A 23,006-nucleotide genomic window follows, 5' to 3' on the forward strand; every position below is an offset into this window, starting at 1 on the left:
ATCTCAAAATCAGGATGCTGAGCAAAAGAAGTGCATACTGCAGGATTCCATTTATACAGAATTCTAGGAAATGCAAATTCATTAATAGCACCAAAAAGCAGATCACTGATGGTCTGGACCAGTAGGAAGAAGGCAGAAAGGACCACAAGGAAACTTTTGGTGGTGATGCATATCTTCATAAACTTGATCTTGATAATGATTTCCCGGGTGTATACATATGTCAAAATCAACCACCTTTTAAATTGTTAGTACTGTTATTTTTGAGTGCATTTTTGAACATTTATTATATCTCAGAAAAGTTTCAGAAAGAGATTTAAAAATTTTTATTGACTTAAAAAAATTCCCTGCCTTCATGGCACTTACCGCCTACATGGGAAAGAGTGACATTAAACAAGTAAGTAAACAAATGCGATATTTTTAGACCGTGCTTTGCGCTGTAACGTTAAAATAAATAGGGTAATGGAATCGAGAATGGGGTGAGGCAGGGGAAAAGGAGCAACTGTACATAGGATGGTCAAGAAAGGCCTCTGGGAAAATGACATTTGAGCTGAGATGGAAGAAGGAGAAGGAAAGAGCCTTGAGACGATGTGGAGGAAGAATTTTCCAGGCAGAGGAAACAGAACATGCAAAGGCCCTGAGGCTGGAATGAGCTTCTTGTGTTCAAGGAACAGCAAGAAGACTAGTGGAACGTGAGGTTAGTGAGCAAGAGGGAAGAGCATCAGAAGATGAGGTTTTGAGAAGTTGGCAAGGGTCGGATTGCATGGGGTCTTGCCAACCATGGTAAGGGGTTGGGATTGTGTTCTGATTGGAGTAGAGGTGGAACAGGATCTGCTGTATGCTTTGATATTGTTCTGGCTGTTGTGGAAAGAACAGACTGCAGGAGGACAAGGGTAAAGGCGAGAGGACCAGTTAGAAACCGTTATATTTCTTAACGATAGGGAAAAAATAAATAAATAAAAATTAAAAGGGAGTTCCTGCTGTGGCGCAGTAGGTTAAGAGTCCGACTGCAGTGGCTTGGGTCACTTCAGAGGTGAGGGTTCCTTCTGCACCCTGGCAATCTGCAGTCTGCATCCCTTTCACCCTTTTACAGTGGGTAAAAGGATCGAGTGTTGCCACAGCTGCGGCTTGGATTCGATCCCTGACCCGGGAACTTCCATATGCCGCAGATGCAGGCATACGCATCAAAAGAGAGAGAAAAGAAATGATAAGCGGGTAGAGTAGGAAGGTAGAAGAGGAGATTATGCGAAGTGGTCATATGTAGAATCCCTTTTGGAAGTGGAGTTGCAAGGACTTGGCTCCTAAATTGAATGTGGAAGGGTGAGGAAAAGGGCAGAATCAATATGACTCCTGTTTTGGCCTAACTAGTTAAAGAAGCGGGGGAGGCTAAGGTGTTACTGCCCTCCGGCCATTGACCACCAGGAACAAACCTGCAATTGAAGAAGTTTGGCTTCATCAATCATGGCAGGAAGGAAGAATGCACAGCATGGCGAACCATGGGTACCTCAGTAAGAAGTGTAAGAAGTGTTAGGACTTCGTGGGTTGGAGCTTATGTTAGGTGTTTATAGGAAGGGTCCAAGCAGGCAAGTGTTTACTCTGGATTGGATGCTCTAGGAGTCACACATCCCACACCTACTGCCAAATTCTCTTAGAACCCTGGTGAAGACGGCAGTGGCCATGAATGATTGGATTTCAGTATGAATTTGCTGAACCCTACATACCAAAGATGTTCGACCATGAAAACACTTCAGGTCCCTGGAAGGACAAGGGGCCACCCCTTGGTTCTTTTTAGAATCTAAATATATTTGGCAGAGGTTGCAGCTCTAGTAGGCCTAGAAGAGAAAGAATGGAAATGGGGTGGGGGGGAGCACATCAATTATTTTGCGCCTCTTCTCGTGGGGCCACTCCTCTGGGGGCACGGTCGTCAGGACCAGCCCTTGACAAAACTATGGGATTGGTGTTTATCTCATTTCCTCTGTTCCTATTCCAAGCTCCCCCTTGCCAGTCCCAGTCCCCATCCCCCCAAACTGTATCTTCCCTACGGTCAAGGTCTAAGGGTCTTACTCATTTACATCTCATCTACTATTCATCCCAGTGATGAGTCAAAGAATGTATCTTTGATGGTGGCTTTCAGACCCTGGGTGAGGGAGAGAGGTATCGAGGGAGACTTGTCCAAGGACTCTCAAATCCGATTTAGGTAAGGCCGTCCTGACAGTCGCATCATGGCGGTAAGTTCAAGAACAGAGTGGTTAACGAATCCGACTAGGAACCATGAGGTTGCAGGTTCGATCCCTGGCCTCGCTCAGTGGGTTAAGGATCCAGTGTTGCCATGAGCTATGGTGTTGGTCACAGATGCGGCTCGGATCTGGTGTTGCTGTGGCTGTGGTGTAGGCCAGCAGCTGTAGCTCCGATATGACCCCTAGCCTGGGAACCTCCATATGCTGGGGGAGCAGCTCAAGAAAAGGCAAAAAGACAAAAAAAAAAAAAAAAAGGAACAGAACTTTGGCTCTTTCTTTCTCTCCACTCCTTCTGGAGGTGTTGAGAAGGTTGCAACCTTTAGCCATCTAGGAGGGCAACTGTACTTCCAGAAGAGTCTCCGGGGTGGGGGTGGGGTGGGATAAGGGTGGGAATGGGCATAACTGGGACAGGCAGAAGGGTGCGAAACCTTTGACCTGCTCCCCAGTTAGGCCTCTGTGCACTGGGAGGCTAACTTAGCAAACAGGACACCAGAGAGGAATGGCCGAGGTGAATGAGAAAAGAAATATTAGGATGGATCCCTTGAGAACCGTAAGGATGGGATTCCCATTATTTTTCTGCTGTCTCCCTATACATCTGTGCCAAGCCAAGGCTATAGTCAAGTGACAAGCCCCGCTTGGAGGAGGCTGCTCTAGAATCAGCTCCATCCCAGTCCCAAGGAACTGGCGCCATCCCTCGGAGGATTGGGCTTTCCCTCTAGCAAGTCCAGCGGGCTGGTCAGTTTAAAAGCCCTCACCATGTGGAGGTCCCTGGTGGATCAGCAGGTTAAGGATGTGGCATTATCACCTCTGTGGCATAGGTTCGATCCCTGGCCCAGGAACTTCCGTGTGTGGGAGGGCTCAGCCAAAAAAAAGCGCCCAGCCTTCCGACTTTCTACATAGGATAGTGCATAGGGTATGGGCTCTAGATCATGAGAATGTTTGGTACTTTGTGAGTTTCACAGTAACTTCGTTTTTGTCTGTGGTTAGATAACATTGTAAAATGGTCGTGTTTTGTCTCCTTCCATCATGGTCACAGAAACATGTTCCATCTTGTCATTAGGCTGGTCTGAGGTGGGTGTTCTGTGAGGAATTGTGGGAAGTTCAGTACCGCTCTTCCCCAACGTGCAGAGACATCTCCAGATAGCTCTCTGTCCGGATTCCATTGAAATTCACAACTCGGGTTTCTCTCCTTGGGTTTCACCTTTGCATTGCCCTGAGAGGTCTCATAAAATGTGAATGCCCTAGAGGAGGAGTCATCTGAAGCAATGATAAGGTCCTGCCTCTTCTTCTTTTTTTTTTTTTTGCCTTTTGAGCCGCTCCCGCGGCATATGGAGGTTCCCAGGCCAGGGGTCGAATCGGAGCTGTAGCTGCCAGCCTACACTACAGCCACAGCAACAAGGGATCCGAGCCTCATCTGCGACCCACACCACAGCTCACAGCAACGCTGGATCCTTAACCCACTGAGCGAGGCCAGGGATGAAACCCACCACCTCATGGTGCCTAGTCGGATTCATTAACCACTGAGCCACGATGGGAACTCCAGGCCCTGCCTCTTCTATATAATTTAGCTGCTTGCTTTTTTCTCTGACTTCAAGGGCACTGTGACAGAAACAATATGGCTACTTAATACTACTGAACTCTACACATTTTGAAATGGCTAAGCTGGTGAATTTTATGCTATGTGTGTTGTACCACAATTTTTTTTAAAAAAAAAATGTATCTGAACTATCCCCCTGTTGTTCTGACTATATACTCTCTTCAAAGGAAGAGGCTCAGGCCACAGCTTTTACCATGACCCTGCACCCCTGAAAACACAGCTGATAGGACTCACAGATATAGAGAACAAACCAGTGGATACCAGTGGGGAGAGGGAAAGGGGGAGGCGCAAGACAGGGGTGGGGGAGAAAAAGGGTTATTGTGACATGATATGGAATCATGTGTGTGAAATTTCTGACGCTCGTAAAGCATGGGAGATTTTAAAGAATCATTCAATAACAAAAATATAACTGATGAGGAACTGGTGGGGTCACTTGGGTTCCATGTTCTAAGACCTAGCACAGAAAGAAGAATTGCCTTCATCACATCATTTGTCCTCCTGGATAGGCTGTAGTGTAGGCTACGTAACGAAAAAGGCTGAAAGGTAACTTTCCGTTTAATGTCCCCCAAAGCCGTTCTAATGGATGGTTCAAGTTCACCTAGGCTTGGCTGTTGACCAGTCTAATCTAGTCATCCTTGGGGGTCCTCATTCATGCTCCCTTACCTTCACAGAATGTTCTAGATTGCTCTTCCTCCTACCTCCCACAGGAAGCCCACAGCCTGCGATTCATCCTGTTCATTCTCTTCTCTTATGCCCTCTCTCAATCTCTGACTTGTGTCTTCAAAGTCTAGACACCGGTCGTGAGGGAGCCTGAAAATACAGTATTTATTGTCTTTTTTTTTTTTTTTTTTTGTCTTTTTAGGGCCACACCCACGGCATAGGAAGGTTCCCAGGCTAGGGGCCAAATTGGAACTGCAGCTGCCGGCCTACGCCACAGCCACAGCCACAGCCACAGCAGATCCGAGCTGCGTCTGCAACCTACACCACAGCTCCCGCAACACTGGATCCTTAACCCACTGAGCGAGGCCAGGGATCGAACCTGCGTCCTCATGGACATTTCCTCTGAGCCACGTCGGGAACTCCTATTGTGTTTTTTAAAGGACACTTACAGGCCTGCAGGTCAAAGGGAGTAGAGTAAGACGGGGAGACGGTTATGCAGAGATTTCTAGTTGTCCAAAGATTCTGAGAATGGAGAAAATAGGCTCAGAAATCTGGGAGCTACTGGCCAAGTCTCTGCAGTCTTCTTCTTTGAACAACACGAGTAGACTGCACAGTAGAGAATTTTCCCTTCCTCGCTTCCCCCACACAACGACCCAAGGGCACTCCCCAAGGAAGGAAAAGATAACCAGAACACCGTATACTTCTATAGCTGCTGTACTTCTGCTTTCTGTTGTCTCACTTGCTTCACAAACCCCCACAGTTGCGGAGATGGGCCCGGAGAGGTTAAGCGGCTCCCCCTTGAGAGACAAAGCCCTTACATGGCAAAGCCGGGGCTGGACCACAGTTCTCCTGATTCTCGTGTTGTGCTCCCTCCACGACACCACAGTGCACTTGCTTCGGCCGTCAGGCGAGCGTGTTTGGAAAGCAGCCCAGTCCCTTTTCTGTCGCTACAAATCACACGCAGATCTTTGGTTTCGAAAGGAGAAGGCAAATTGAAAAGCAGAAGAAGGTAACTGCAAGCAAAGGAAAGACCCCATTTGCATCCCTCTGGAAAGGTGAACTGACAACACAAAATGATGTCTGTAATGGGAGGAAAACTTCTGTTTATGTCTGCACTGTTGATGAGCACTTCCAGACATTGGAACTCAAAACATCCCCTCGCCCCACTTTGTGGAAAGCCTCAAGTTACAAGTAAAGACGTGTGGGTCATCTTCTTCATTGTGGTGATGGAGCAAAGCTCTGAACCTGAACCGAAATGGGACCTGCTTACACAGAAGGGGGAAATGGACCGGAGGCAGGGCGGGGGCGGGGGGGAAGAGGAGTGGGAAAAAAAATCACTCTCATTGATTAAAATCACCTTAAGGAGAAGGTTAAAATTTTCCCCATTTGTACAGTCAGCTCGTGCTATTCAGGAATATATTCTTAAAAGTCCGGGTTGGCCAGGCCCTTAAGTTTTCCCTTCTTCTCTCTTTTGCCGACCACAGGACGACGGCTTCAGTGCTGTTGACACCCCCACCGGTTGGTAGAGAGTCGAGTGTCCAGACTTCTGGGAAACTTCATTATCTGGGACACAGTTGCAACCCTGAAAGTGTTTGAGAAAAGCGACTGGGCAATAAAGCAAATTGCTCTCGCCAGGCCAGCTCGCTTTTCTCTCCAGGAGAACGCTGTGGCTGCCCCCCTCCCAACTCCCTGTGCTTAACAAGGAGCCTCATCATTATAAAAAGGTTAAAATGGATTTAAAAGCAGGACTGTTTCGGCAATGGGATTTGCTTCCCACAGCTGGCACATTCATGCTTATTATGGGTATTATCCCAACTACTCCCAGCTGCCTTTTGGGGGGCAGTTTTTTTAATGTCTACGAAAAATAGCACAAATGTCTACAGAATTTCAACAAGCCGTGATCATGCTTCATTATCAAACCACCTGTGTCCCCAGTTATGCCAGATAAATGAGGGACATTGTTGCACCTGAAATACAAGGTTGAGGACTGCCACTCGCCGCCCACATGCCCCTGGCATGGCTGGGTATCTGTGTCCTCCTCCTGCATCCCGCCCAGGTCTCCCTGCCCAGCCCTGAGATGGCTCTCCCAGCATCGCCTCTCTTCCCTTCACTGTCTCGGACTGCTGCCCAATCCTTGGCCCCCACCTGCAAGGAGAGGGGGCAACCTTAGGGCTGGAACTAGGACTGGAGAGGAGCCAACAGGGCAAGGCCAGTATATCTTCAAGGAGTGAATCCTGGGAATGAAAGTAAGTTCATTTAATTTATTAATGGCACCAGGAAACCACCAGATGGGCTGCAAGGTCAAAACCAATGCTTTGAATGAGGCTTGTGCATTATCAGTGCATTTAAGTAATCCATAATATCTTTGTCCTGCTATTCCTGAGAAACCAGCTGTCTTGTAGCAAGTTGGCTTAATGCTAGGTGATTTTATGTGCGTTTGATGGAGCCCAAACAGCCATCATCAGGTATAAGCATTTAAGCTTCTAAGGCAAATTTCCAATGACCTTCAGGGAAGGAGAATAAATCAATAAACCTACACCTCTAACTTAACCCATCATTGGTTAAGATAGCTTTAGTTCAAGCATCTCCTATCTGACTTACGATTTACACTGTTTGGTGGCTTTTTCTCTTTTAATAAGCCATTTCGTTGAGAGCAGTACGACAGTGGCTTCTAAAACTTAACTTTGATGATAGCTAATAGCAATGGGTATGAGAGGTTGTTTTTAAATGTATCCCCAAAAGCTGCAAAAGGAAAGGCGACACTCCTTACTTAGCAGTATGATATTTGAAACCGCTTCAGAATTAAGGGGAAAGGAGCTGAGAAGTAACAAAGCAGTTATAACTTGGAAACACTTGAAAAAAATCAACCAATTTAGCCACATATAAACCTTTTTCCTCATCCACAATGACATCTATTGCATGGGAACGGGATTATACATAGGTATCACAAGAGCCCAACTCCCAAATCTAAACATCATTTCCGCAAGCAAAAAAGGATTCCTTCTCTCTATAGTATGGCGGTCTCAAAGTTGGGATCTTTGAGAAGAAAAGAGTCTTAGGTTATTGTTTAAACGACCTTTATTACCTGCCTCTGACAATCCCCAGGATACAGAGCAAGAGATGCCTGAGCCTCGCGTTCCACGGATGAAGCCGACAGCTGCTATAACAACTGAATCAATACAGGAGAGGCATTTGGAAGTATTGGGGTGATACGCCCAGCCGTGTTTAGCCAGGGCAGAAGATGGCAAAGCAACCCCAAATCAGGCAAGTTACCTTTGGGATGACAACTGGATGCACGAAAAGCTGCACAGTTGGGGGTCCTAGGTCTTCCCCTTTCCCTTGAAGCCCCCCTCCCCCTCCAGTCCCCATTAAGTCCATTCTATGCCCCAGACTGGTCCTAGCGTCCTGCTAGCTCCCTGCTGAAGGAGGGAGGGAGGGAGGGAGGGAAAAGATGTTTGAGGTCTCTTCATTTGCTTTGTCTCTGTCCCTAAGGCAACAGGAAGCCGGAGCTGCCGCAGCCGGCCTGGCAGTGATGGCAAGCCTGTTGGCTCTGCAGAGTGAGCAGTCCCTGGCAGCCCCGGGAGCAGCTGCCAGTTAGACGGCCCAGAGTTGGGATAGACTTCGCTGCCTCAGTTCACTGCCAAGTGTTGGACGTGTTGGATTCAGTTCCCAAAGGGCTGGAGCGTGGTGTCAGGGCTGTCTGAAGACAAGAGAGCAGAGGCAGTTTAGTGCAGTAGGGTGTGCGGGGAGGGGCTGGGGGGTCTGGGGTGCGGGGAAGAGCTGGGAGAGGCTGCCCCGGAGTGGATAGGGTGGTGCTTCTTCCAGGGCCTTCCAGGCCAGGTCTCCTGGCTTCTCGGCGTTGTCGGGGCCTCAGGTGAACCCTGGAAGGAGAGAAGAGGAAAAGGCGGCAAGGCAGGCGGATGCTGCGCCCAGGGATGAGCGAGATGAGGAGGGCGCGAGCGAGTCAGCGAGCTGGGGTGACGGTTCTAGACCCCCTCGGGGGCCCGGGCCAGAGCCGGGGCGGGTAGCCCGGCGGGGGCGAGCAGGCGGCAGCCCTCGGCGGGCGAGCCGGCGGCAGTCTCGGCGTCGGCAGCGGCCGGGGCGCCTCCCGAGACCCACTCGTGCTGGGCGCAGGCCGGGGACGGCTCGTCCTTGGCCTCGACGAGCTTGCGGGAGCGGGTGTAGGCCAGGATGAGTCCCCCGGCCAGGCAGGCGTAGAAGATCATGATGAGCAGGATGTAGAGATAGGCGTCGTCGCCCTTGGCGCTGGTCACCTCGCGGCCCACGAAGGGGTCCGGCACGACCCCCATGCCCACGCTCGGCCCGGGGCCGGCGCCCAAGCCGCTGGCGTTGCCCTGGTGGTGCAGCTCCAGCAGCAGGCGGCTCAGCAGGGTCCGCAGCCGCTGGCTCTCGCTGCAGTTCATGGCTGTCGGGGAGTGACACGGAGCCTCCAGATCGCGGCGGATCTTGCCCCCGGCCCGGGCCGAGGGGCTGCTGGCGAGCGGCGGCGGCGGCACCCGGCTCCCGGGCGGGCGACGCAGTGGCTGGGGGGGCCCCGCCGCCCGGGCCTCCTTATCCCCTCACCCCCGCGCCTCCTCCCTTCCCCACCACGCCCCCTCCGGCCCGAGGCCGCCTCTTCCCAGGCTCCGGCTGTCTCACCGCCCCGGGGAAAGGGGACAGCTGGTGGGGGGAGGAGAAGGGGACGAGGGAGGGGGCGAGGCAGGGGGAAGGGCGGAGGGGGCGGGGGCGCGGAATGCGCGAGGCCCCGGGCGGCAGAGGCTGGCAGGGCGGCTCGCTGGGGCCAAGCCTGGACCCCGGGCTGCGGAAGAGAATTCCTTCCAAGTTCTGGCCACCTGCCCTGCAGGCCCGGCTTTGGCCCTGATACAGCATCTGGCGCCCCAAGGCGGGCGCTACTCAGGGGCCCCGTCAGCTCTCACGGAACGTGGCTGCCGAGACCGCTGGACCGCACCTCACGGCTGGTGGGGCCTCGCATCGACAAGGAGCCCGGTCTATCTTTCCAGCCCTCACTGCTTGCCGTGGACCGAGATGAGCATCTTATTGAGAAGATGCTGAGGACAAATGTGGTGACTGAAGCCAAGTGGGATGCCCTGGGCCTCCATAAAGGTTTCTGCTCTGAAGTCCTTTCACATTTTAGAGGAGCCTATACCTGTTATGGTGTGAGGATACCATCCATGATGTGAGCCTGTTTCCCCTGAGCAGCAAAAGCCGTCTTCCCAGAAATGCAACCAAGTTCTTCCATTAAAAGGAACAGAGGGAGTTCCCATCGTGTCGCATTGGAAACGAATCCAACTAGAAACCATGAGATTGCCGGTTCGATCCCGGGCCTCTTTCAGTCGGTTAAGGATCCTGCATTGCGATGAGCTGTGGTGTAGGTTGCCGAAGTGGCTCAGATCTGGCGTGGCTGTGGCTGTGGCCTAGGCCAGCGGCTACAGCTCCGATTCGACCCCTAGCCTGGGAACCTCCATATGCTATGGATGCAGCCCTGAAAAGACAAAAAACAAAAAAACAGAGGCTTGTAAAAGGCCCCTTGGCTACACTCTCTTTGCAGTCTCAGGATCTGCAAAGTGCCAGTTCTAGAAAATATGCTTACCTCTACATCCACTTAGCCAGATACCCAGCTCTGTGCCTCTCCAGGGCTTGGTAGCAGGTCTAGGCCCTGCTGGCTCGTGGGGCAGCCAGTTTTTCTCAGAGGGTATCTTCTTTTAGGGGAAAACAAGGCACTAAGACAGGGGCCAATCCATAGTAGGTCAAACGGGAAACAGACTGGGATTCACAAAGGGAAATGCTCAAAGGATTGATTTGTAGACAGCAAGCAGGGGAAAAAATGAGGGAGTGCTGGTCAAATCTGACTGTAGACAATTGCCAAGTAAGAATAGAAGGAATTAGAGAAAAGTGCATGCCTTTATGCACCCCTTGAAAATCAAGCTGCCTGTTCAAGATCATTCGGTCCGTGGGCCATTCCATCTTCAGGTGCCATGGGTTACAAAAAGAAGGTTTGGGGAGTTCCCATGGGGGCTCAGCAGTAATGAACCTGACTAGTATCCATGAGGATGCGGGTTCAATCCCTGGCCTCGCTCAGTGGGTCATGGATCCAGCATTGCTGTGAGCTGTTGGTGTAGGTCGCAGATGCAGCTCAGATCAGGGGTTGCTATGGCTGGGGCATAGGCCGACAGCTGTAGCTCCAATTTGACCCCTAGCCTGGGAACTTCCATGTGCCATGGGTGCAGCCCTAAAAAGACCCCCTCCCAAAAAAAAAGTTTTCTGATGCCTCTGCCCCAGCCACCCTTCAGCCCACCATCCACTCCAGGGCTGTGGCTTTCTGTGTGTTGGGGTGAGGTTGGCACCAAATTATATCCAGGGGCTCAAGCAGGGCCTTGCCTAACAGCCTCTCCATACATCTTAGAGACATTCCACCTGACCCTGACCATGGGCTCCCTCCTCAGCACCTTGCCTCAATGTCCTCACCTCAGTGGGGTTCAGAGAAGAATTGTTCAAGTGAGTTGGCATGACGAATGCCTGAAGACACAACTTAGGGAACTCTCAAAGCAGGACCAACCTGGGGACAGGACGGGCAAGCTCAAAGTCTCCTCTGATCTCTTACAATATGCCCAGACTCTCTAGGGCTTTTTTTGTTTGGGGGAGTGGGAGGAAGAAGCAATCCACTGTAGCATAAAAATAAGCATTTAAACTTGTGTTATACTTTCTACAGCCCTAAGAGCCAATAGATCCAAGGGGTTACGTAGCAGGATTAGAATAATAAAGTTTGACATTGTTCCTTTCCATCGTAACACATTACCTTGTCCACGAGCTACCTCCATTTCCCCACCCTGGAACCTTCCCCAGAACCTTCTAGCGACCAGCACTTTCTGCCAAAACCGCTCTCTGCAAGTAAGTTCACCAGCAACCTCCAGGCCAAATTCAAGGGTCTCTGCTCAGTTTGTATCTTTGACCTCAAGGATGAATCTGATACCATCAACCACCCACTCCTTCCTGTGACTGTCCTATCCTTGGCTTTCGGGCATTGCATTCTCAAGTTGCTCTCCTTATCTCTCTGCCACATCCTCCTCTGTCTCCTTTGCTGGCTCCTCTTCTTTCCTCCTTCCATTAACCATTGGAATTCCTGAAGACTCGATCCACGGTTACTCTCTCTTAACATCCACTTCCTTGCAAAGGGTCTCCTTACATGGTTTCACCTACCACCTGACAAGTATTTACCCAAAGTCGAATCTCTAGCTCTGATTCTTTCTTGGTAACATCTCTCAGATCCATCGGCTCCTTCCTTTCTGGTTTTATTGCCACAAGCTTAAATCCAGGCTCTCATTACCTCAGGTCAAATATGCAAACTGAGAGTCTCCTGGCAGATCGCCCTGCCTACAACTCAGTCCACCCTGCTATGGCTGGAAAAATTCTCCACCAACACCACTCCCATCCCTTCGCCCCTGTGGTTGGAAACACGGAGTCGCGCGCCACTGCTCCTTTAGTGGAGACCAATCCTTTGTGGTGGGCCCAAAGTCCTCGCCACCAATAGATACCATCTCCTTGCCCTTGCACTTGAAAAACAGCATATTCCCAGAGTTCCCCTCCAATACGCTGGGCCTTTCACTTTCCTCGGAATACAGACAGAAAGAAGCCTCGCTCGATACCCCTATTTATGCGCTCAGATTCCTTACAATGCACCCCTCCTGATCATGTCCCAACTCCAACTGCAGCATTGAAGGCAGAAAATTTGGAAAATGCAGAACAGCAAGAAAAATTACCCATAGTGCACACGTGTTGCACGTGGACACACACACGCGCGCGCGCACACACATGCACACGTGCGTGCACACACATTATTTCGTTGCCTATCTTTTTCACTTAAGACACTGGCATTTTCCCCTCTGTCAATTATTAGTTTTTATAACATCATTTTCTTGTTTACCCAGTTTTCCAAACTCTGGATCAGCCACTATACATTTCAATTAGCTCTTATTGTAAGATTTCTGGTTATTTCCAGGGTTCTTGCTATTAAAAATAATGTTCTAGTGAACACGGCCCAGGCTAGTTCTAATTCCATGAAAAGAAATAATTACTGGAGAGAAAGCAAGCGACAGATTTACAGAAGACTGGCGTAGGGAGCGAGAGATTACAGAAGGGGGTGGAAACAGGAATGGAGAATAGTCATAAAATTTTAAAAAGGCCCAACCCTCAGAAAAAAACAACAGGTGTGCGTAGGGGAATTCTGGCTTTCTTTTCTCTCAAGGGGCTGCTGGATATCCCTTCCATCCCAGCCCTGAATGGCTGAGATGCCAACCCCCTTTTCCCCAGCACACTTAATGAAACTGCAAGTCCATCAGACAAGGACTGAGTCTCATTCCTCCCCAGCCTTCCACACACACACACACACACACACACACACACACACACACACACAGGTCTACACCTGCCCCCTACCTATCACATAATCATCTGTTTACCCATGGTCCCGAACTCACTTATTTCCTGGAGGGTAATCAAGTGTGTTGACAAAGGGAAGTCATTTATACTCATGTATTTAGACTTTCAAAGTCTTGGGAAAGGTTCTGTTCCCTGCCAAGGTTGTTTTAAAGTACAATTGAGGCGCCATGGGCTAGGAAATGCTTTCGCCATTCCTGGAGACTGTGAGTGCTTCCTGCCAATAGTGCAGCTCCATGCAAGTTGGTTGAATTGAACTGAGTTGAGTTTGGCTAGTTGCCAAAGGACGGGCACAGATGGTAAGCACTGTTGGAGTCTGGGTGGCTGGCAGAGCTACAATGGGCTCTGAGGGAGGGGAGGAAAGAAGGCTTCATGGAGCACCAACTAGAGACCGAGAAAGAATCATTCATTCATTCATTTCTTCAACAAATATTTACTGTGTGTGATACTGTGCAAGGCACTGTGTCAGGTCTGACATTCATCAGCGAACCAGTCACATTGGTGAACTGTCTGTGTCTTTGAATGCTCAGAGCCACGTCTATGTGAACTGGGGGAAAGCAGGGAGTGTCAGGACCTGGAGCGGGATGAGCAGTGGGCATGAAAGCCAGCCAGAATCCTGATTTGAAGAGAATTTTGACTCTGGACCCAAGTTTTAAGCACTGGAGTTCAAAGCCTTGTCTGAAAAAGGAGGATTCCAGGTGGCATGAGCTCGCTCTTGTTGCAACCTGCCCTACCTGCTCCTAGCAGAGCCTTCTTGAGGGTGTGACCTGCCAGAAGCCACCACAGTGGGTCCATTCTCAAAAGAGGAAGGAGAATAAATGGAACAGACAATTCCTGGCTCCACCTGGGGTTTCTCAGTTGCTCCGTGGAATTATGTGCAGTATTTGGAGGAGAGGGCACTGAGGTTTGCTAGTGATGAATATTTGTGGGTGGGAATGGACCTCAGGGGCTTCAAGTGTCTACTTTAGAGACTTCTCCGGGTCTTGGTGGGCTTGTGCTGAGGTCACCCACATCCAGGCCACATACTGAAGCATTAACCATGGTCTCTGATCTCTTTCATCCAGTGCCTAGCATGTGCTGGGTGTGTTACATACGTTATATTAATTAACCTTACAATGACCCTATGAGGTGGGTAGGGTTGCTATTAAAAATATTTAGGAGTTCCTGTTGTGGCTCAGCGCTAATGCATCCAACTAGTATCCGTGAGGATGCAGGTCGATTCCTGGCCTCGATCAGTGGATTAAGGATCCGGCGTTGCCGTGAGTTGTGGTGTAGGTTATAGATGTGGCTCAGATCTGGCATTGTTATGGCTGTGGCACAGGCCAGCGGCTATAGCTCTGATTCAGCCCCTAGCCTGGGAACCTCCATATGCCATGGGCGCAGCCCTAAAAAAAAAAAAGAAAGAAAAATATTTAATAGCACAATGTCTTGGGCAGTGACCAGTTAGAATGGACTGGGGAAAAACAACCAGCGTAGCCTTACAGAGTCATGACATCATAGGGCAAAGAAGTAGGAGAGGAGGCACAGACTAAACAGCTCCAGTTTCCTAGAAGATGAAAGGTTTCATCTCCATGGGCTTCAGAGCTGTCCTGGGTCTGAACCTCCTTCGTCCCTATGGATGGTTCCGCTGCCCTCTGGGTTCATAGCAGGTACATGAAAAGAGCACTCTCGCCTGCCGACTCCTCCAATGCAATGATATCTACTGCAGCCTTTCTTCCAGGAATTTTCTAAGGATGCCACTCGTTGGCTCAAAATTCTTAAATGAGCCCCCTTGGATTGACAAGTTATCACCTTAGCGTGGCTCTCAAGACTCTCTGCTCTGGCTTGAAGATGCCTTCCGATTGTATTTGCAGAAGTAACTACCCAACATGCCTCTAATCCCGGAAACCTTTTCTCTTTTGTACAAATTATTTTTATTGAGATATAATTGACATATAACATTGTGTGAGTTTGAAGTGTCAAATGTATTGATCTGATACATTTATATTGCAATGTGCTTACCACCGTAGTGTTAGCTAACCCCTCTATCACATCACATAATGATCATTTCTCTTTTTTGTGGGGAGAACTTTTAGGACACTTTTTTTTTTTCTTTTTAGGGCTGCACCTGTGGCATAGGGAAGTTCCCAGGCTAGGGGTTGAATCAGAGCTGCAGTCTACACCCCAGCCACAGCCACAGCCACGCCAGATCCAAGCTGCGTCTGCGACCTACACCACAGCTCATAGCAATGCCGGATCCTTAACCCACTGAGGGAGGCCAGGGCTCAAACCTGCATCCTCATGGATCCTAGTCAGGTTCACTACTGCTGAGTGACAGTGGGAACTCCCATTAAGGCACTTTCCCAACTAGATGAAATCTCACTGTCCTTAGCAACCCCACGGCATAGGATAGCAGTGACAGGTGGGCTTGTCAGATAGCCCTGACAATCCTTTTGAGGGCAAGTGCTATATATTCTTCCTCTTTGTATTCCTCACCTAGACTGGCACAGACTCGGGCATTTAGTAGGTGATCAGGAAATATTTACCTAGGTCTGAGGTCTGCCTTCCTCCAATGAAGCCTTTTGAGTTTGGGGGGAAAAAAAAAATTGGCTCCATTTAGGATATGGAACTTTATGGCTCCATTTTTTTCCCAAAAAAGTATTAGGCAAAATTTCAAACATACGGCAAAGTTGAAAGAACTTTGCAGTGGTGCTTTGTTACCTGCCCGGTTCTACCAGTAATGTGTTCCTATACTGGCTTTCTCTGTCCCTCACCTATCCATCTGTCTGTCCATCTATTGTCTTTTTTCCTTTTGAAGTCACCAACATCAGTACACTTCCCTCTTAAGCACTTTCCACATACCTATCCCTTACTAAACTTCAATAGTTTCTTATTCTTTTGTTTTCCTTTTGAGGTAAAATATAGGTTCGATGAAACACACAAACATTAATTGTGCATTTGCTGGGTTTTGACAAATGTAACTGTAACTTAGCCCCCTACTAAGACATAGACCATTACCACCACTCAAAGTTTCCTCGTGGAGTTCCCCCCGTGATGCAGTGGGTTAAGGATGTGGCTTTGCTGCAGCTGTGGCATAGGTCGCAGCTGTGGCTTGGATTCGATCCCTGGCCTGGGAACGTCCATAGGCCACATGCCATGGGCTCAGCTGAAGAAAGAAAAAACCAGTTTCCTCTTGCCCCTTCCCAGGCAATCTCCTCCCTTTACCCCCAGAGGCAACCACTGTTTTGACTTTTTCCGTCACTGATTAGTTTTGCCTGTTACAGAACTTCATAGAAATGGATGTGAACCCTTTTGTCTAAGACTTCTACTCAGCCTGATGTTGTTGAGAATCACCGGTGTTGTCGCATGGACCTGTAGTTCATACCTTTTTACTGCTGAGTAGTATTCCATCGTGTGACAATACTACAGTTTGTTTATAGATTATCCATTTATCGTTTATCGATTCTCCTACTGATGGACCCTCGGGTTTCCAGTTTCTGTCTATGAAAGGTAAAGTTTGCCCTGCATGTTCTCATACAAATCTTTTTGTGGTCACGTGTTTTCCTTTTTCTTGGATCAATACCTAGGAAGAGAAATCCTGCATCATAGGGAAGATGGAGTTCAATTTTATGAGAAACTGCCAGTCCTTTTCCCAAAAAGTTTGCATTTTTTCACACTCCCACCAATAACGTATGAGGATTCCAGTGGTTTGTGTTTACTTTTGCATCGCTCTGCTTCAATCGCATACTTAGCTTTGTCTTGTACTCATGCATTTATTCTTACAATAGGGCCCAGCCTGGCTGTTTGTGGGTTATTACCAAAAGCCCCCTCCCCATCTTGCTGCCTACTAAATGTATATCCAAGCTCTAAATGGAGTTGCTAAAATGTGGTAATGGCTTTTACTAAAAGCTTACATCTTCTGAGCACTGGGTTAAGAACTTTGTATGCGTTATCTCCCTTAATCCTTTCAGGAACCCTGTGAGGTTGGTACAGTATCATTCATTCCCTTTATCAGATGAGGCAGCTGAGGTCCAGAGAGGTTAACTTGCTCAAAGTCACATAGCTTGTAGGTGGCGAAGCTGAGACTCGAACCAGACTCGGTAGTCTCTTACCATCATGCTATCCTGCGGCTGTCTAATGGCTTTTGTTCAGAGGCTAGCAGGAAAGAAGAGCTTCTGTGTTCATTCTTCTAAACCCCTTATTTTTCAGCTGAGGAGATGGAGGTCCAGCGAGGAGAAAGAACTTGCCTGGAGTCCCCCATTTGTTAATAGCAGAGCCATTAGAGTGGTCTCCTGCCTCCCAGTCAGGAAACCTTTCCATGCCAGGGCACGGCCTCCTTCAATGCTTTGGGTATTTAGGATTTTATTGCCAGTGGTTTAATGATGACAAGGGTCTGCAAACCACTTTGAGATCTTTGAAAGAAGTGCATGCATCTAACTAAGGTCAACCTTCCCTTTGAGGCCAAAACATAAGGTCATAAGTTAAATTGTCAAATTTGTGTCAATTCATGCCTAAACATTATCTTGGGGAAAAAGATGTTTCTCCCGCCCACTCAGTCTTCTCTGGAAAGGGAAAGAAAACAATGTGAAGACTTGGGGTCTCCTGTGGGAAATTTGGAGTGGGAAAGAAAGACGCCTCAGGGCACTTTTCCCACAGCGCCATCTGGTGGATACCTGGGGTTTTCGTTTTCTTCCTTCAGAGTGTTTTTCAGCTCAAACGTTTTATTGCCCTGTTTTTGTGCCAGACCCGGGGCTTTAGGAGCTGGAAGTCCGGATGAGACTTGCTTCCCGCCTCCTGTGATAGAGCTAACATTCTAGGGGACAGGGACTACCCAGACCCTTACAACAGCGTGTGCTAGAGGCCCTATTAGAGGCAAATAAGACAAATCTGCCTTTTCATTCTGGCTTGGCCACCTACCAGCTGTTAGCTTGAGCAAAGTCACGTAACATCTCTGCTCCAGTTTCCTCTTCTATGAAATGGAGATGATAATAACAGAGCTCACTATGCGATCTGTGACAAGGACTGATTAAATAATGCTCGGAAAGCCCTTACTATATATAATGCCTTAAACATATTAAATGCTCAATAATGTTAGCTGTGGTTACTTCATTGCTAAAAAATAAGTGTGTGGTGCTGTGGGGCCCAGAAGAGGGACATCTAACAACCTCAGAGAGCTCAGAGCAGATGTCGCCACGGATGTGACACTTGAGATGCTTTGAATGGAATGTTGTCACTGGGACCTTTTCTCCACGTAGAAAGCAATATCCACAACATATGGGTAAGGAAAAACAATAGCGTTCACCTCCCCTCCCCCTGCATCATGAAGGATGGCACAGCATCCTGGCTTTAGGGGTGCCTGGGGTTTCGGTGGGGACCTCTGAGCTGGAAGATGATGTGGGAACATTTAGGAATGATTGGAATCGGGACCCAGACTAGCTAAGTGAGAAATTCGTTCCCACCGTGGGTAGGCAAAGCTTGACTTGAAATTAGATGCGAAGAGAAAAATCAAGACCAGTTGTATCAACTAACACGTGTTTGTTTTAATTTTGACTTTGTTTAGGGGCAATAATGCTCCAGTGCCTCTTTATTCTTCCAACATTGCGTTCAGTAGGCATGATGGGGCCTGCTAATTCCCCACTGTCTCAAAACATGAACCGTTCCGGGCCTCTCAGCTGCTTCCCCAAATTATGTCTGGCACACACGATGACCACATCTGATTCTATTCGTGTGGTTTTTCCCTGCAAACACTTAACCCTTCCACGTTATCCAGATTTTACTTATCCTTCCAAGTCTAGTCTTTCTCATTTGTTCACTCGTTCATGAAACATTTTCTTTTTTAAATTGAAGTGTAATGGACATATAGCATTTGTTAGTTATAGGTGTACAACATAATGCTTCAGTATTTGTATATATTGTGAAATGATCATCACAATAAGGTCAGTTAACATCCATCACCAAACATAGTTACAATTTTTTTTCTTGTGATGAAAAATCTTGTGATGTCTTCCCTTAGCAACTTACAAATACGTGCTGCAGTGTTATTAACTGTAGTCACCACACTGTACCTGACATCCATGACTTATTTATTTTATAACTTTGAAATGTGTGCCTTTAACCCCCTTCACCCCTTTCTCCTACACTCCTCTCAACAACCACCAGTGTGTTCTATGTCTCTGAGCGGGATGTTTTTTAGATTCCACATATAGGTGAGATTCTACAGTATTTGTCTTTCTCTGTCTGACTTATTTCACATAACACAATGTCCTGCTGATGTTGCAGGTAGCAAGATGCCTTTTTCAATGGCTGAATAAACGTCTCACTGTGTGTGTTTTTATATGTATGTGCATATAACATTTACATATATATAATGAATGAAGAGAATGAAAAAAGAAAATACTGTATTATATATAATATATAAACAATATATAATGAATGAAGAGAATGAAAAAAAGAAAATGCTATATTATATATAATATATATAAACAATATATGTTGTTATATGTGTATAACCTTTTCTTTACTCATTCTTTCATCAACAGGCACTTAGGTTGTTTCCATAGCTTGGCTATTGTCAATAATGCTACAGCACTGGGGGGATGCACTGAGGTTTTGGGATGGACATGCTGTAAAATTTGGTTGTGATCATTGTTGGACACCTATACATGTAATAAAGATCCATTAAGTAAAAGAATAAGTAAATAAGTAAAAATAATAATAATGCTACAGTGAACAGGAAGAGGCATCCATCCTTTCGAGTTAGTGTTTTCATTTTCTTCAGATAGATACCCAGAAGTGGACCGGCTGGATCATATGGTAGCTCTTCTTTTCATTTACTGAGGAACCTCCATAATGGTTTTTGTTTTGTTTGTCTTTTTGCCATTTCTTGGGCCACTCCCTCGGCATATGGATGTTCCCAGGCTAGGGGTCCAATCAGAGCTGTAGCTGCCAGCCTACACCAGAGCCACAGCAACGCGGGATCCGAGCCGCGTCTGCAACCTACACCACAGCTCACGGCAATGCCGGATCCTTAACCCACTGAGCAAGGCCAGGGATTGAAACCGCAACCTCATGGTTCCTAGTCGGATTCGTTAACCACTGCGCCATGACGGGAACTCCCATAATGGTTTTTCATAGTGGCTACACCAATTTACATTGCTGCCAATAGGGCACGAAGGTTCCCTTTTCTCTACATTCTTGTCAACACTTGCTATTTCTTGTCTTTTTGCAATAGCCATCCTAACAGGTGTGAGGTAAGAGTGCGCTGTGGTTTTGACTTGCATGAAATATCTTCTGAGAATGTGCTCTGTGCCAGGCATAGCAGCAGGCACTAGCATGCAGCAGCGAACAGGAAAGATACAGTCTGCCTGGAACTACAGACATAAAAACAAAGCATTGTGACCGTGTGTTAGCAGTGCTTTCCCAGAGGAGAGCTATATCTAGAATAGTGCTTTCTGCTTGTTTTCACCGCATGGCCCACAGAGATAACATATATGATCCCCTAGGATAAATGGGTGAGAAAGCAGCCTGCCAGGGAGCCCTGGTCACCTTAAGGGCAGAGGGCATCAATATCTCAGGCACACCTAGCATGACTGGGAGATCTCTGGTGGAGAAGCTCAAGCTATGGCCCATAGCATTGCTGTTGCTCTCACCCCACTTTGTCTTTGCAGGCACACAAAGGAAGCTGCTGCAGATGAATACACACTCTTTGAAATTAGCTGGAAGTTGGTGAGTCACTCTTACCTCTTCAGCATTAGGCTCAGAGCAGAGGCTCCAAGGAAACCTTACCAGACAGAAGCCTAAACCTTCCCAGCTGAAGCCTAAAATGATCTCTGTCTCTTCCAAATTTCTGCATACTTTTTTGTCTTTTTAGGGCCACACCCGTGGCATATGGAAGTTCCCAGGCTAGGAGTCAAATCGCCGCAGCCACAGCAACACGGGATCCGAGCCATGTCTGAGACCTACACCACAGCTCATGGCAATGCTGGATCCCCAATCCACTTGGCAAGGGCAGGGATTGAACCCACAACCTCATGATTCCTAGTCGGATTCCTTTCCACTGCACCACAATGGGAATTCTCAAATTTCTACATACTTAAGAGTCTTCGGCTCACAGTTCAGCCTCTAATTCACGGCCCCATAGTCTGATATTGTGTGTTAACTACACAAAACCATCTTTTATCTCCACCATGGCACCTAGCAACACCACACAAGAGAGGACTCAGAAGTACTTCTTAAGTGTCATGTTTCAAGACCAAAGAAATCTTATCGGAACTGAAGAGGGCTTTCAAATAGAAATGGCTTTGCTACCTAAGAAAAGTCCAGCGCCCAAGCCATCTTTTAAAACTTCAGAGAGAAAGTCCCCAAATTGTAAGAGAATGAAGTCATCCAGCCTTCCTCCTGGAGACAGGATGCTGAATCCCCACAGCTCCGGGGCCAGCTTGGAGTTTTTTCTCTCTGAGCACAACCAAAGGCCAACCAAGATATCCCACAACCCCAGGAGATGGGGTCGAGAGAGATTGTTTATTTCATAAGCAAAAGGGAAGAATTCACAAGCAAAGAGAGCCCAAGGGGCGTCTTACAGAGAAAACAAAGACTCCCGCTGAAATGAAACTGAAGAGTCCACATCCTTTTCTGCACTTGGATTTCCTGAGAAAGGTTCATTCTCTCACCATCGGGTATCCTGATGGTTAATGAAATGCAGATCTGGGTTAGAAATGATGCAACCTCAAGGAAGGCTGGGGATCCGATTTGACACATTTTAACTCATCTTGCCCATTGCTTCCTCAAACAGTTCATGATTCAAAAAGTGACGAGACTGGGAGGCTTCCCGATTTCCCTCTCTGGCCCTGTCCCTCTCCCACTCTCAGGGGGCTGCATTGCTGCTTTCCTATGTGGATGCGTACAATTCGCCATCTCAAACTGAACATGGGCGTTGGAGGAAACCCACTAAAACCACAGTAAAAAATCTGTTAAGGTGTAAACCCACAAGGACAGGGGAAATAGAAATGACAACAGTAGTATTTTGGAAGTCAGAAGGCCAATGGAAAATTAAATCTTAACAGAATCTTGAGCAGACCAATGGGAAAACCAGAACGGACTGAGGCATATTCAGTAGAATGCCCCAAAGCCTCTGAAAATGGCAGTACCAGGTACTTCCTCAAAGTGGAGGTAAAGGGGAAAAAAAGGCAAAATAAGAACTGGTGGGAAATTGTTGCTATGGACCACATGTTTGTATCCCTCACAAAATTCATACGTTGAAATCCTAACTCCCAATGTCATAGTATTAGGAGTTGGGGCCTTGGGAGGTACTTAGGTCACGAGGGTGGTGCCATCATGAAAGGGATCAGCGCCCTTTTAAGAAGAGACTCAAGACCTCTGTTCTCTGACTCATGAGGATACAGCAGGTGATAGGCTGTCTATAAACCAGAAAGGGGGCCCTCCCCAAGAACCTGACAAGATTGGCACCCTGATCTTGTACTTCCAACCTCCAGAATTGTGAGAAATAGATGCTTGGAGTTCCCATTGTGGCTCTGTGGAAACAAAACTGATTAGTACCCATGCGGATGTGGGTTCAATCCCCTAGCCGCACTCAGTGGGTTAAGGATCTGGCATTGCCATGAGCTGCGGTATAGGTGGCAAACGTGGCTTGGATCTGACGTTACTGTGACTGCGGCATAAGCTGGCAGCAGCAGCCCCAATTCAACCCCTAGCCTGAGAATTTCCATATACTGCAGGTGCAGCCCTAAAAAAAAAGAAAGAAAAAATAAAAGATGGCTTTTTTTTTTTTTTTGTCTTTTTGCCATTTCTAGGTCTGCTCCTTCAGCATATGGAGGTTCCCAGGCTAGGGGTCGAATCGGAGCTGTAGCCGCTGGCCTAGGCCACAGCCACAGCAACGCGGGATCCGAGCCGCATCTGCAACCCACACCACAGCTCACGGCAACGCTGGATCCACAACCCACTGAGCAAGGCCAAGGATCGAACCCACAACCTCATGGTTTCTAGTCGGACTCATTAACCACTGAGCCACAATGGGAACTCCTGAGATGGCTATTTTAAAAAATCTACAAATCCACTTGCCTCAA

General features: G+C 47.9%; 1 protein-coding gene across 1 annotated transcript; it reads right to left on the minus strand.

Moving 5' to 3' along the window:
- Positions 1 to 7,551: 7,551 nt before the first annotated feature.
- Positions 7,552 to 9,037, minus strand: KCNE5 (potassium voltage-gated channel subfamily E regulatory subunit 5). The gene has a single exon (XM_005673826.4). It carries the CDS (start codon positions 8,913 to 8,915, stop codon positions 8,478 to 8,480), a length of 438 nt encoding a protein of 145 aa, XP_005673883.1. The 5' UTR covers positions 8,916 to 9,037; the 3' UTR covers positions 7,552 to 8,477.
- Between the last annotated feature and the right edge of the window lie 13,969 nt (positions 9,038 to 23,006).

The sequence above is a fragment of the Sus scrofa genome, chromosome X (genome assembly GCF_054392235.1).
Source record: "Sus scrofa isolate SSC_HxYL_T2T_F1_AM1 chromosome X, Sscrofa_HxYL_maternal_Yorkshire_Landrace_v2.0, whole genome shotgun sequence".
Lineage (NCBI taxonomy): Eukaryota > Metazoa > Chordata > Mammalia > Artiodactyla > Suidae > Sus > Sus scrofa.